Raw genomic sequence first — 15,897 nt, 5'->3', positions numbered from 1 at the left:
CCCTTGGTGTCCAGGTTCATGCGGGGTCTTTTTAATGTGAAACCACCTCTTAAAGCCCCTCCTGTTATCTGGGATCTCAATGTAGTTCTTTCCGCCTTAATGAAGCCTCCATTTGAACCTTTGGTTACCGCTTCTTTCAAGTTTCTCACTTGGAAGGTACTTTTCCTTATTGCTCTTACCTCTGCCAGGAGGGTCAGTGAGCTACATGCACTAGTTGCAGATCCACCTTTTACGGTCTTTCATCATGACAAGGTGGTTCTGCGCACACATCCAAAGTTTCTCCTTAAGGTTGTTTCTGAATTCCATCTTAACCAATCCATTGTTCTGCCTGTCTTCTTTCCGAAACCTCACTCGCATTCTGGAGAACAGGCTCTACATACTTTGGACTGTAAACGGGCTCTTGCTTACTATTTAGACCGTACTAAGCCCCACAGATCATCTCCCCAACTCTTTCTGTCCTTTGATCCGAATAAATTGGGACGTCCTGTTTCTAAACGTACGTTGTCTAATTGGCTGGCAGCGTGCATTTCATTCTGTTATGCTCAGACCGGACTGACACTGGAAGGTTCTGTCACGGCCCATAGAGTCCGAGCAATGGCAGCATCTGTAGCTTTCCTCCGTTCCACTCCTATTGAGGAAATCTGCAAAGCTGCCACTTGGTCCTCAGTTCATACTTTTACATCTCATTATTGTCTGGATGCATTCTCCAGACGGGATGGACACTTCGGCCAATCTGTTTTGCAAAATTTGTTTTCCTAATGGCCAACCTTCCCTCCATCCCTCTTTTTGTTAGCTTGGAGGTCACCCATCAGTCAAGAATTTGCTGCCTGCTTGTCCTGGGATAAAGCACAGTTACTTACCGTAACAGGTGTTATCCAGGGACAGCAAGCAGATATTCTTGCGTCCCACCTACCTCCCCGGGTTGGCTTCTTAGCTGGCTTATCATAACTGGGGACCGCGCGCCTGTGTCGGGCGGGAAGGCACTCGCGCATGCGCGGTGCGGCCTCTAGAACTTTCCAAGTTCTTAGAGTGCAATCACTCTAAAAGTGTCCGTACCGGGGCTCCGTCGGTGCCGTCACCCATCAGTCAAGAATATCTGCCTGCTGTCCCTGGATAACACCTGTCCCTGGATGTGCTTTTCTTCAGAATTCTTCATTTTATTGTTTTCCAGGATTTTCTTTGAGTTTGGTTCATTTTTGTCAGTTTTTCAATTTTTGACTCGTGGACCACTTCAAGGCCCTTTTTCAACCAAGGGAGTGTCATTGTTTTTCGGTATACTTTCCACTCGAGTTCCCCAGACCATTTCACACTCTGACCCCCATAATTGGCATGTTCAGTGTCTAGATCCTAAATATTGGGACATTCGTTGTGAACTGTATCTGCGTATGCAAAAGAGATCACTCAAAGCCCATCAAATTCTATGCGATAAAGTTTTCAGCATCAACATCAAGCATGACAGGAGATTCAGGGCCTGATGCTCAATGTGCATCAACTCCACGTTTCACAGATGCCGCAAAACTCAAGGTTGTTTTAGTCCATGCCTTATGCATCAGGTGACACCACACATGTAAGAAAGCTAAGAAACATAAACATTCTTCCCCTTTTAGGTTTGGCACGGCGTCCTCCCATTTGTCCACTTCTTCAATGCATAGTAAGCGGTGATACACCAGAGAATGCTCTCTATAACTGCAGATCATGTCTCCTCCCAGGTGTGTCTCAACATGAAAGTTTCCCACAACCAGCACTGCAGGCTTCTGTTCCTGTGCAGATGCTGACTCTTCAGGAGGAGATCCAGGCTATGCTCAAGCAAGTAGATGCAGTCTTCACAGACTTTAAAGCCGGCTCGAGAATACATTGAGACATTGATCGAAGATGAAGTCACATACCCCTGATCAACGTTGAGTATCAGGGTTGGCATGAACTCATTCCACATATGTGTTGTCATCAGCAGAGCAGGCATCTCCTGGATCAGAGCATATACCCCTACCTTGATACTCTGGATACCCCCCACCCCCTATTCTAGGAGAGAGTTTTTTCAGGAGTCTGATGCAGATATCTCTAATCACTCTGATGAGGATCTGCCGGGTATCAGCAGAAGAATTTTATTGCATACTTTCAGGTCCTTCTCCTCCGCCTCAAAGGTGTAAGTCTGCCAGAAACACCATATCTTTTGCTGGCTTTAGACAAATGGGTCAAGCTCTACCCATTAAAATGGAAACAGGGGAGGAACCTCGCTCTGAGCATTTTGAGTTTCTTGATTATAGACTACTGTTCCCTTCCTTCAGAGGAATTAAATTGGCCAAGAAACTCAGTCAGTCTTTCGCTTATAAATTGGTAGAAATGTGGAATGGGCTTCCTGATTCTGTCTGATTGATAGGTCAGTTACAACAATTTTGTAAAGTCCTAAAAATCTTATTATTTACACAATACTTGAATAGTTTACCTAAAGATTAAACAAATTGATTGCCCTACAACACTTAGTTTCTCCTATGCTCTTGTTTGCTTTTTTGCTGGTCTTTAGTTACTTGTAAACCGAGTTGAGCTCCGTCGGGAGATGCCCCGGTATATAAATCGAAGACTAGACTAGATTAGATTAGATTAGATTATGAATTTCCTCCAAATGACTGTATTAAAGTGCCTTGACATAAGTTATGAGAGATACCCTTTCTAAGAATTGGGAGACTCCTTTATAAGTCCAGGTAGCACCTAAAAAATTGACACAATGTATAGAATACAAAAATATCCAGGGTTTGAGAGAGCACAACTTCAGCATCTTTCTCTAGCTGTGGAATAAAATGCTCATGAAGGTCAAGGTCTTATGCTTCTGCTCATCCATGAAGAGTAGCCAGATCATTAGACTCCTCTGATATTTTTTCAGTCATCTATGCTTACAGGATAGAAATGTACTGGATTCCAAAGTAAGTTAAGATCTGTGTCAATGGTCAAAATTTATTGCTAAAATAGTTTGCCTATATGAAAGAAGGTAAAAATGTGGGATTGAGTGGATCTTAGATATGGAAAGAGTAAAACAACCTTGCAAAACACTACATTCTAAAATATATTCTGGTCAATTACCAGAATAACTTTACAAATAGATTAGTAATATAGAGTCCACTAATCATAACCACCTCCCTTTTTTATCAAGCTGCATTAGGGTTTTTTTTATCACAGGCCACTATGGTAAAAGCTCCAATGCTCATAGAATTCCTATGAGCATCGGAGCTTTTACCGCAGCGACCAGCAATAAAAAACCCTAATGTGGCTTGATTAAAGGGGGGGAGGGATATTAGACTTATCTGACTACTGCTTGTACTAAATTTAGTTTTGGCTTCATAGCCAAGAGAGATCATATAATGCAGGGGCCCAAAAAGTCGATCGTGATCGACCGGTAGATCGCGAAGGCAACGCGAGTCGATCGCATTGCCTTCGTGTTCTATTTGCTTCCCAACTCTGAAGCACCAAGCCGACCAACTTTCCCCACCCGAAGTCAATTCTGACGTCGTAGAGGAAGTTTCGGACCAGCCAATTGCTAGTCAACACAGAAGCGTCTATCTTTATTCTACAGAAGCGTCAGGGAGAGGAAATCTGGTCAGCCCGACGCTTCTGTGTGGGGAAGCAGGGAGAGCTTGGGGCAGCGGCGGTTTGGAGGCCTGTTCCCCGGTGGCAGTGGCTTGGGAGCAGGCAGGTAGACAGAAAGCAGGGGAAGCAGGGAGACAGAAAGAAAGGGGGTATGGAGAGAGAAAGATAGACAGAAAGAGGGGCAGGGAGACGGAAAGAAAGGGGGGACAGGAAGACAGAAAGAAAGGGGGCATGGAGAGAGAAAGACAGACAGAAAGGGGGGCAGGGAGACAGAAAGAAAGGGGATGGGGCAGGGGGAGAGGAAGAAGAAGTTTGCGGAGGGAATGAGGTCTGGAAGCATAGAGCAGATTGAAAGAAGGAAAGAAATATTGGATGCACAGTCAGAAGAATAAAGTACAATCAGAGACTCATGAAATCACCAGACAACAAAGGTAAGAAAAATGATTTTATTTTCAATTTAGTGATCAAAATGTGTTCATTTTGAGAATTTATATCTGCTGTCTATATTTTGCACTATGGCCCCCTTTTACTAAACCGCAATAGCGTTTTTTAGCGCAGGGAGCCTATGAGCATTGAGAGCAGCGCAGGGCATTCAGTGCAGCTCCTTGCGCTAAAAACCGCTATTGCGGTTTAGTAAAAAGGGAGGGGGTATATTTGTCCATTTTTGTATAGTTGTTACTGAAGTGACATTGCATAAAGTCATCTGCCTTGACCTCTTTGAAAACTCGTGGAATATAAATGATAATTAACATTTTCTCTGCGTACAGTGTGCTTTGTGGTTTTTTAAAATTTTATTGTTGGTAGATCATTTTGATTTGGTCATTTTAAAAGTAGCTCGCAAGCTCAAAAAGTGTGGGCACCCCTGATATAATGAATACAAAATGTTATGGAGCAAAACAGTCACAATTGTACTTGTGGTTTTTTTGTTTTGTCTTTTTAGTCAATTGTTGCTATCTCATCAGGTATGTATATGCACTGTGACAAAAATGCTAAAACCTTTTTAATTTGGATGAATTTATTTGTTTTTTAAAATCAGTTATATATGCAGCTTGCTGAAGATGACAAGGTCCGATATGAAAATGAAATAGCAGTTTGGGAAAAGCAGATGATTGAGGTTGGACGAGAAGATCTTATTCGATTCAAACAAAGGGAAATATTTGAAAAACAAAGAAAAGCCAAAAGAAGAAAAGCTATAATGAAAACTATTTCAGACATAAACAGTTCAAAACTAGAGAAGATTTTGAAATCCAACATGATGACTTCAAAACCAGAGAAAAGTTCAACGCCACCCAGAAAAGCTGAAGAATAACTCAGTGGCGTTAATGATAATACAGGATTTGTTCTGATTCTTACTATATTAGAGTATATTGTATGTTTGATACTTGTATGACTTATGTTATAAAACTGCAGCAGATTTTATAATCTGGATACTTTATGATAATCCATTTGTTTTAATTGTCAGAGTATCATGAGAAGAGTTTGAGTGGAACAGCATAATTGTCATGCCGCTGCTCATGGGTGTGCTTTTCAGGCTGATTGGCTGCTTCTCTGTTCATTATTTAACAAGAGTGTAAAAGCTGCGCCTGCCATTAAGATGGCAGTTCTTTAACTAGGCACCTCATAGGAGCCTATTTTATAAAGAAATGTGGTGCCTACTTTCCTTTTTAGAATATTAGTGTTTGTTTGACTGTTCAGGTTCGTCATACATGCCTTTCAAGCTCGTCTTTCATTTTATCCACAAATTTGTCTTAGCTCAACAGCCATCCTTAGGACCCCTGAGGAAGATGATAGTCAAAACACAGCCCCATGTTGGGTACATACCTTTTTGAACTCTACAAAAACTGTGGATACAGTTGATGATACAGAGTACTACAATTTGTTGAGTGTCTTAATAAATCCAGCATCATGAACATCTACTCCGCAGCTCTTCTTTTGGTTTCTTCCTTATACTATAAATATACCCACATCTATGTTAGGCATGAATGCTTGCACCTGCCATCGAGGTGGCATGTATGCGTCTAAGTGCCAGAGAAACATACATAATTTGTATACTATAAGTCATGTGGGTTAAGTATAAATCTTGCCCACTCTACTCAAAACCAATATATAGGCCTAACAGTCAAATATGGATGATGTAGGATAAGTATTATAAAACAGCACTTTGATTTGGCATTTGCGCATATGTACCATCATTCTAATGTATGTATGTGCTTGTGTGAGCATATACTTTATAAAATTGCCGTGTAAACAATTCTTCCTCTAAGCTAAGAAGGAGTCCTCCAACTACATTACTATCAGTAGGGGGGATGGTGCTTCAATATTGTGTATTCAGTCACTGGAGACAGGCAGGTCCTTGAGTACTGCAGAATTTGCCTGTCCCTCATATTGAAAATGTGATATGAAACAATACCCCACTGGCAGGAATATAGGCAAAGGACTCCTGCACAGTTTAGAGCAGTGTGCTGTAACCATTTTGAAGCCACGGTACACTAAATGCAGGTCTGCAGCTGTAGGGCATCTGGAAGTGAACAAACACCGATGCAACGTCAAGCATATGTGTGATGTTGATATCCGCGCATGAGTGGATGTCTTTAAGCTGCGGCCTTGAGCCTCCTATTACCACCAGTGAGGGGGATGCTGGAGAGGGAGTGGAGAGGAGGCGGTGGTGCTGGTTGACTAGCTATAGGACATGCCTCTCGCAGTTTTATCTTTAGCCACTCCTCAGGACATAGCTCTTCCCTTTTCCTCTCACAAAAAAGAAAAACTAATTAACAATAGAACTCTTGTAGGAATGGGTAGGTTTTTATTTTACTTCAGAAAAAAAAAAGCTCAAGAAACATATTAAAAAAAAAAAAAGAGAGAATGAATCACCTCAATGCACATCGAGGAAAAAGAATGACAGCAACTTCTGAAACGAAAGAGGTACTAGGACCACCTCACATCACAGTGATAAACAATGAAGTAATTATTCTACATTCCTGCAGTTTACCGCAGTAACTTCACCTCAACCGCTTGCTCCCTCCTCCCTCCCCCCCAGGGCCCTGTTTCGGCACCTCTGGGGGAGGTGAACTACCAATCCCCACTCTCAACTCATCAGGGACAGATGACAAAATCCTCGAGTCAAGGCTGCATTAATGTGGAGGCAGTAGATGTGTTGCCCCTCCTCTGACCTTAACATCGCCGGTACTAGACAATGTAAAAACTCCTGCATTGTTGAAGAACCAGCTAACAAGGTTCCTGCTCTTCTTGCTTCCTCAATCCACAGGCCTATTTCAGCCCGATGGAGGAGGTGAATCGCCGCTCCCTCCTCACAGGATCCTGTTTTGATCCGCTGTGGGAGGTGAATCGCCTTCACTGATATTAGCAAATCGGGGAATGATAGTGGTTTCTTCAGGACAAAGCCAAAGATCATCAGAGCTGCAATGGAATGCAACCCCTTTGCCTCCAGAGCTGCAATTCAGGCCATTAACTTTCAACAACTTCCTCCTGAAAAACGCCAAGCATGGACCGGGAAGTCTCCCATGGGCCCAGTCTCAGCCTCGTTGTCCTCTCCCGTGTCAAAGAAGTAGAAACTGCAGATTCTCACAGACTGGGATGGCTCCTGTGGGCCAGGCATCCGCCTCACAATTCTCTCTCACTTCAAAATAGCAGCAGTCTCCAGGGAAAGGTAAGCATCCTAACAAATAGCAACTTCTTTTCTCCCTAGGACTCAGGTTGGGCACTGCAGAGAAAGGGGAACTCAGAAGACCATTCAGCTTTAACTCCTACCGCCCTCCCACACCTAACTTCGGTGATGGGGACAAGGAGCTCAGTTCAATAAGAGCCATGTTACCAGCTTAAGGACCACTGCTCTCACCCCACAACACTGAGCCCTTCAATGACTTTTCTAGCAGGCTCACAGGGACTAAACATTCTATAAATGGCTCATTCCAGGTACCCTGCTAATTTAAAGGACAACTGAGCATATGTACCATGTGCATAAAAGGACATAATTTAAAGGACACATGGGCATAAAAATGTGTCCTTTAATTTAACTTTGTAAAAGATCAGTGTTTCCTTTTGTGATATACTTAACTGCAAAGCATGATACAAATAAACTGAGGCTCCTGAGGAAGGCTGCTTGGGCTGAAACACATATGTGTCGAGGCATCGCACTAATTAGGCAGAGTTTTGGAAAAATAGATAAAGCACATCAGTATCATTGAACATCTCCACTGTTCTTTTCATTTTATGCCTCTGTAACAGCATAATATGTTTAAAACACCTAATAGAACACATTAGAACATTTACTTAACATAGGTAGGATGCTCATCGTTTTCTTCAATACAGCTTTGCATGTACCTAAAGACCCAGGCACAACTATTACATAAATATAACAGAACTAAATCACAATCAATGGGGATACCCGGATGAGTAGTTTAATCCAATGCACATTTTCTTCTGTGCCATAATTCTTCCCACAAAGCCTGTCAGTGATGGCAATGCACCTACACAAGCAGCAGTTTTTTATCTTCCCATACCTCAACGACTGGATCCTCATGGCTCATGCATAGATTGCTTATGTCTCACCATCCAGGACAGCTGATCTACCCGCAATCCCTCTGTTTCTTAATCACTTTCAAAAAGTCTTTTGTTCCTACATTAACTCACATTCGTAAAAGCTTGCCTAACCATCTCCACAGGCAAGGCAATTTCAAGACTGCTTCCAGGTGAGAAAATCCTCTCAACTGCCTGCATGCTACATTTAATAATAATAATAATTTTATTTTGTATACCACCATACCCAGGAAGTTCTAGGAGGTTCACAACAATTTATTGAAATACGAACAATGCAAATCATTGAAATCAACAAGTTATATGTATATAAGAAAAATATATACATGCCATAAAAGGGGGTACAACAATCTTAAAAGAATAAAAGATTATAATAATAAAATCTCTTATTCTTTTAAGATTGTTGTACCCCCACTGGGCCACACTACAACAACCTTCTATTTCGTTCCACACGCATGACATCACTAGAGGCCTTTTCAGTGGCAACTTGTGTACATTCAACTCAGTTATCCCTGCCTCAAGACTAATTCCACTTTTAGATGCCAACACATTTTTGCTATGGTGGATACTTTTTTCTTCCCATCGGGAAGGTCACTCATTCCAGCTTACAACGTTTCATCATATGTTCATAACACACCTCAATCACAAGTTGGGAAACCCTTTTAGGCCATCTCCAAGCCCAATGGCAGCAAAAAAAAAATCCACAAACAACTTCTACTACGTATCCATCACCTGGGGCACTGTAGTGTTCTATGTCTTGGAAACCATATAGAAGTTTGACTTTTATACTGGTGTTTAGCTGTGGGAGCTCAGTGCTCAACCCTCACTAATGCCCTCACAATTGTCTGAGCCAGTTTACCTCTTAATTCACTTAGGAGATGGGAAACCAGAATGGTTGTCCATGATCTCCTAAGGACCTAACAACAGCTTGTGCAAGAATGTCTAATTCTGTAATCTAGACGTACAAGATCTCTGTACCTCTACACACCAGCTTACTGGCTCAGGCACTTTCCTCTGTACCTCCAAGCAGATCTACAGTCGGAGTACATTCCAGGGATCTTAAATGTGACAGCAGACTTGCACAGCTACAGGTTCGATCCTCACAAACGATCCCTTGATACGCTAGTATTTCAACGGCCTTTATATGCACCTCAATGATAGCCCTCTTTGTCTGGCTTCAGAGAACGCATATAAAGGTGCATATAAAGAGAACGTATGCCCCAGGTGATTCTTTCGGGGGTTGATTATGTAGCAGATGTTCTACATGACGTTTTCAAGAATCCTGTTACAGAGTAGAGCAGGTTGCTTCAGAGGATTGAAATGTTTCATACGGTATTAGTCTTCATGGATTTCTTGAATAGCAGGGTTTTTATTTCTTTTCTGAAAGTTTTGTAGTCTGGGGTCATGATTAGTAGATTGGAGAGTTGGTGGTCTAGTTTTGCTGCCTGTGTGACTAGAAGTCCATTATACAGTTTTTTCCGTTTAATGTCTCTGATTGGAGGGTATGTGAATGGTGTCTGGGTTCTCCTGTGTTTGGTTGTGTAGTTTGGATTAGGCGGTTGTTCAAGTAGGCTGGGCTGTCGCCATTAATGGATTTAAATAATAGACTAGAATTTAAATAGCATTCTTGCTTGAATTAGGAGCCAGTGTGAGTCGAGATATGCCTCAGTGATGTGGTTGTGTTTTCTTAGTGAATAGATTAGTCTCAGGGCTGTGTTTTGTACTGTTTGTAGCTGTTTTATCATTGCGGGGCAGGGGACATATAGGATGTTGCGTTGTCAAGGAGACCTAGGACTAGGGACTGGACCATGAGCTGGAATTGTTTTCTATCGCCTTAGGTTTCTCATGATCGCAAATGATTTCTATATTGTTTTGTTGATTTGTGGTTGCATGGTGCAGCATCTGTCTATCGTCATTCCCAGAAGTTTTAGAGTGGGTTGAATGGGGTATGTGATTGAGTTTATTACTAGGTTTGTTATGGTTGGGGTTTTATTTTTTCGAGAAGTATGAATTTTGTTTTGTCTGGGTTCAGTTTTAGTTTGTGGTCTTTCATCCATGTTGCCACTGTTTCTAGAGTTCTGTGTAGTGTGTCTGTCATGGTAGGCATTGGCTGATCAAAAGGAAGAAGAATGGTGATGTCATCTGCATAGCTATAGGAAGTTAAGCCTATTTTGACTAGGCAGGTGCTGAGGGATGCAATATAGAGATTGAAGAGTATTGGGGATAATGGCGATCCTTGGGGTAAGCCACAGGGGTTGAACCATGGTTCTGATTTTTCTTTGTTTGTCTTTACTCTATAGGTCCTAGATTAGAGGAATCCTTGAAACCATGTGTGTACTTTGCCCATGATTCCTATTGTATCTAGTATTTGTATCAGGATGTCGTGGTCTACCAGGTCAAATGTTGTGTTGAAATCTAGTTGAATAATCAGCATTTTTTTTTGCCTGTGCTATGGTGTTGTCTAGCTGTATTCAGAAAGGAGCCTAGTAGTGTCTCAGTGCTGAAGTTGGTTCTGAATCTAGACTGTGTAGGGTGGAGCAAATTGTTTTCTAGGTAGTTGGTGAGGAGTTTAGCTACGAGGCCTTCCATTAGCTTGACATAAAGTGGTATTGAGGCCATGGGTCTGTAGTTGGATGGTTGATCTGTTGCTCCTTTTGAGTCTTTTAAGATCGGGGTGACGAGGATTTTGGAGAGGTATTGTGGGAAAAGGCCATCTGTGAGCATGGTTTGTATCCATTGTATGAGGAGAACGTAGAATTTTAGGCTGGAGGTTTTTAATAGGTATGGAGGGCATTGGTTGAGGTCGCAAGCTATGTGGCTGTATTTTTATAGTTTGTTAAGGTCAGACCATTGTATTGTGGAGAAGTGGGACCAGGTTCTGCTGCAGCTGATTTTTTTTCTGTGGGGGGCATTGTGATCTCGTCTAGGTGGGTTGGGGTTCCTGCGAAGTTTGTCCTGGCAGTTGTAATTTTGTTTTTAAAGTATTCAGCTAAAAGGGTGGCTGAAGGGGGAGGGTTGTCATTTTTGGCTAGGTAGGGTTTGGTGTCTAAGTTCTTTTAGTAATTGGAATAGTTTTTTTTGTGTCTTGGGCTTTATGCCTATTCGGTTTGTGTAGTATGTCTTTCTTTTTTCTTTTAGTTTTAGTTTGAATTGTTGGTTTAGTTTTTTCCATGCTGCTCTTGTGTGTTCTTGGTTACTTTTTCTCCATTTTCTTTCTAGTCGTCTGCATTGTCTTTTGAGTAGGAGTAGCTCGTTGTTGAACCATTTGTCTGATCGTCTGCTGATTCTGGTTTTTGTTTGAATTGGGGCTAGCTTGTCTAGGGTAGTTGTACTTAATATTGCACCATTGTGAGATGAAGTCTTTGGGATCACATTCTTGGATTATAGCATCTGTTTTATTCCAGAATTTGGAGTGGTCGATATATGTACGTGATTTGTAGGTTAAGCTTTGGGATTTTGGTTTGGTTTTGCCTTTTGCCCAGTTGATATTGAAGGTGTACGTGTAATGGTCTGAACAGATGGATCTGGACTATTTTCCTTTTGAGGTCTGAATCTCTGGTAGAATGGGCTGTTGGGTCATGAAGGCTGCAATGTCTAGTTGGTGACCTTTTTCGTTTGTGGGTCTAAGTAAGTCTTCAAGGTAAGATAGTAGGTTTTCTACTTGCTTAGAGGTATGGTCTTTGAGATGGAGGTTTAGATCTCCTAGGATTAGGTTGTAAATTGCCGTTAATGAGTTTTGGTATATAAAATCTTTGAATTTTGGTCTTGCTGTGTTCCAATTCCCTGGTGTTATATTGCACAGCATGCAGGTTATGGATCCTTTTAGTGTGGTGCATGAAAGTGGCAGGCTAGTAGATCCATGTATGGGGGTCGACATTTTGTCTAGTATGTTTAAGTTTAGGGAGTTTCTGACTAAGATGGCTAGACCTCCTCCTCTTTATTTTTCCCTGCAGACCACTGTTATCTTGTATCCCTTTGGGCATACTTCCGTTATCCTGGGGTCCAAGTCTGAGGTTAGCCAGGTTTCACTGAGGAAGAAGTAGTCTAGATTTTTGGTTTTTATCCAGTGTTTTATGTGTTCTGTCTTTGGGCCTAGAGCTCTGATGTTTATGTAGGCACATGTATGTGTGGTGTATTCTGTTTGCGCACTATTTGTTGCTTTTGGGTAGACAAGTGCTCTTGGTTGGGGATGTGGTTTAGTCCTTGAAGAGTTTGTTGGTCTTCTCCATGTTGATGTGGTGTATGCAGGTCTGGGAGTTTGTTTCTGTCTGTAATGGTTTTCCTGGCTGGGTGGTGAATTCTCTTTGTAGTTGAAATAATTGGTATTGGGGAGATATTATTTGCTGCAGCCTTCCAGTTGGTTAGGCTCAAGATGATCAGTAGGATAGTTTGTGTTTGTGGTATAGCTTTCATTGTGAAAGATAGGAGGTAGGGGGTTGGTGGGAATGAAGTTGTATGTGATTTCCTGGGGGTTAGATAGGTGTTTGTTGGTGGCAAGTGATTGGGACTTGCGCCTTAGACGGTGATTGGGATGTGCGCCTTAGACGGTGCACCGAACGGCTGCGTGCCGTTAGGTGCTGAGCTTTTTAACTGTCTCAGTGGCTTGAGGGGCAAAGTTCTCTCCCACACCCGAGGGGATCCTCAGTTGCTCCTGGAAGAACAAAATGGCAGAGCCAAAGGAAAGGGGAACTTTTAAACAAGCAAAGTTTCCCGCTGAGCCCTCCAGCTGGCTCAGTGGCTGGAGCATCAGTGAGGGGCGGAGTGCTCTCCCACGCCTGAGGAGATCATCGGTTGCTCCGGGAAGACAAAATGGCAGAGTCAAGGAAAGGGGAACTTTTAAACAAGCAAGGTTTCCCACTGAACCCTCCAACTGGCTTAGTGGCTGGAGCGTCGGTGAGGGACGGAGTGCTTTCCCACGCCCGAGGGGATTCTCAATTGCTCTGGGAAGAACGAAATGGCAGAGCCAAAGGAAAGGGGAACTTTTAAACAAGCAAGGAGCGTTGGTGAGGGGCGGAGTGCTCTCCCACGCCTGAGGGGATCCTCAGTTGCACAAGGAAGAACAATATGGCAGTGCCAAAGGAAAGGGGAACTTTTAAATAAGCAAGGTTTCCCGCTGAGCCCTCCAACTGGCTCAGCAGCTGGAGCGTCGGTGAGGGGAGGAGTGCTCTCCCACGCCCGAGGGAATCCTCAGTTTAGCGATTTCCTTTATTAAAATAAGTCTTAAAGGCTCGAAGCATTACTGTGGACTGAACAGTTCTCCTCTGGTATTTTGTCCTTAGTTTTCATCATATTGTAATTTGTTAATTGGTTTGAGGGTTCTACTTGGTTTTGATGTCTTGCATCCAGGTATTTCCTGTCAAAGTTGAAAGAAAGGTAAGTTCCCAAGCTGCTATGGTTTGCTTTCGCTGTAAACAAGTCCTGACACTGATTCAAGTACAGCCAGACCGAAAATCACTCTGACAGCAAAGAAAAATAAAACCATGTCCAAATTACGAGAAAAATGTTAAAGAATCGCTTTCCTCCCTCACAAAATATAAATAGCTACGAACATAGACTTGAAACAAGGTGAGGTCGCTCAATAGGACGACTTCACCTTGAGTATTGCATTCAGTTCTGGTCTCTTATCTCAAAAAAGATATATTGCAGCACGAGAGAAGGTTCAAAGAAGAGCGACCAAATGATAAAAGAGATGGAACTCCTCTCGTATGAGGAAAAACTGTAGAGGTTAAGACTCTTCAGCATGAAAAAGAGACAGCTGAGGGGAGATATAATTAGAGTCTACAAAATTCTGAGTGGAGTAGAACGGGTATAAGTGGATCGATTTTTTTTTTTTTTTTTTTTTTTTACTGCATCAAGATTTACAAAGGTGACACTCGATCTTACAGAGTAATACTTTTAAACCAATAGGAAAAAAATTTTCACTCAGAGAATAGTTAAACTCTGGAACGCATTCTCAGAATACTCATATGTGGTAACAGCAGTTGACTTAGCTGGTTTTAAGAAAGGTTTGGACAAGTTCCTGGAGGAAAAGTCCATAGTCTGCTGTTGAGACAGTCATTGGGGAAACCACTGCTTTCCCTGGATCAGTGGCATGGAATGCTGCTACTATTTGGGTTTTTACCATGTGCTTGTGACTTGGATTGGCCTCTGTGAAGTCAGGATACTGGGCTTGATAGACCATTGGTCTGACCCAATAAGGCTATTTGTATGCTCTATGGCAAAGGAACTGAGAACTATTCAGCTAACGCTGCAGCCATTTGAAAAATCAATGGAACGCAAAGCAGTCAGGTTTTTATTGGACAGTGCCTTAGCCAGGGACACCGAGTTCTCCATTAAAGCTAGAGGCCCTATTGCTGTTTCGCTGGGCAGGATTCCACCTAGAAGCCATATCCTTGGCACATGTTCGAGAGTGAACAATGTGCAAGCTGACTTCTCAGTCATTGGACCCTGGATTAGAGGGAGTGCAGTTTGACCCAGAAGGCTTTCAAAGTGGTCTCCTCTGCTCAGAGATCATTTAATGGATCTAAACAGAGGTTTGGGGGCTCCAGAAGATCTCAGGCATCACTTCCCTGCTCAACAGCCATTTCCAAGAAGTCCCAAGGATGCCAGACCAGAGCTTGAGCGTCACCGAATAGGAGGGAGATTCTCAGAATTCAAGGAGTCCTGGGAGAAGTTCTGTTCAGACAAATGAGTGCTGGACATCAAGCAAGAGAACTACAAGCTTGAATTTTCTCCTATTCAGAAATTCTTTGTAAAGTCTCCAGCAGGAAAGACAGAGAAACTGGCCAAAGTCAGAGCAATGGTAAAACAGCTTCTGGAGACTCAAGTCATAGAGTCAGTAATGGACACAGAATAGGGCTTGGGCAGATACTTGATATACTTCATTGTGTCCAAGAAAGATTCAAGCGATTGGAAGTCCATCCTGGATTTGAAGTCTGTAAATGCGGCACTAAAGGTGCCCAGATTGTGAATGTAGATATTGCATCTGATCATATCCTTGGTGGCATCGAGGAAAATTCCTAGCCTCGTTGGATTTGACTGAGACTACTTACACATTCCCATTTTATCGAAACACAAAAAACTTCTTAGGTTCCATGTACTGGAGATGCATTTCCAGTTTTCGGTGCTCCTTTTGAGTTGACAATGGTGCCCTGCACCTTAACAAAGGTGATGGTTATGGCAGCAGCACACCTGCGCAAAGCAGGGATTCAGGTTCATCCTTACTTGGACGATTGGGTATTCAGAGCCCTGTCCAAAGCCGAAGGATGCCAGGCACTAGCACAGGTTGTTCAGCCTTTACAGGACGTGGGATGGATTATCAATTTCTAGAAGAGTTTCAAGTTTATTAGGCTTTTATATACTGCCTATCAAGGTTATCTAAGCGGTTTTACAATCAGGTACTCAAGCATATGGACCCAGTTTGTCCTCATGGATAACCACAGGAAAACATCCTGTGTCATTTTTTAGTGTCTATCGCAACTTCAGTCCTCCACACCAGCATTCTTCAATGCAAGGCTTGAGGCACAGTGGTTGTGCCCTTTAATGCTCTGATTCTTCCCTCACTCCTTAAAGAATGACATGAGGATGGTTTCCCGCAGTTATTTGCGGGGATGGGAATGATGAAAAATTGTGTCACTGTGTCATTCTCTGCATTGGGAATTCTTTTCAGCATGGCAGAAGGCCATGTTTTCCTTCTGAAAGCTTGCAAAATGTAGCTAAGAGGTCCAATGTTGAAGATCCTAGCAATGCCAGCTCCTATGACTT

The 15,897-nt window shown here is 42.6% G+C and overlaps 1 protein-coding gene across 4 annotated transcripts in view; it reads left to right on the top strand.

Annotated features, from left to right (window-relative positions):
* The window catches only part of TFAM (transcription factor A, mitochondrial), a 170,214-nt gene extending 164,719 nt beyond the window's left edge, over nt 1–5,495 (top strand). For all 4 annotated transcript variants that reach the window (XM_033941543.1, XM_033941542.1, XM_033941545.1 and 1 more), the window contains one exon: nt 4,616–5,495. In XM_033941543.1, coding sequence (XP_033797434.1) covers nt 4,616–4,888 — 273 coding nt within the window. In that variant the 3' untranslated portion in view covers nt 4,889–5,495. The remainder of the gene's footprint in view (nt 1–4,615) is intronic.
* The last annotated feature ends 10,402 nt before the right edge of the window (nt 5,496–15,897 follow it).

This window comes from Geotrypetes seraphini, chromosome 4 (assembly GCF_902459505.1).
Source record: "Geotrypetes seraphini chromosome 4, aGeoSer1.1, whole genome shotgun sequence".
Classification (NCBI taxonomy): Eukaryota; Metazoa; Chordata; class Amphibia; order Gymnophiona; family Dermophiidae; genus Geotrypetes; species Geotrypetes seraphini.
This window is presented reverse-complemented; position numbering and strand designations above follow the sequence as displayed.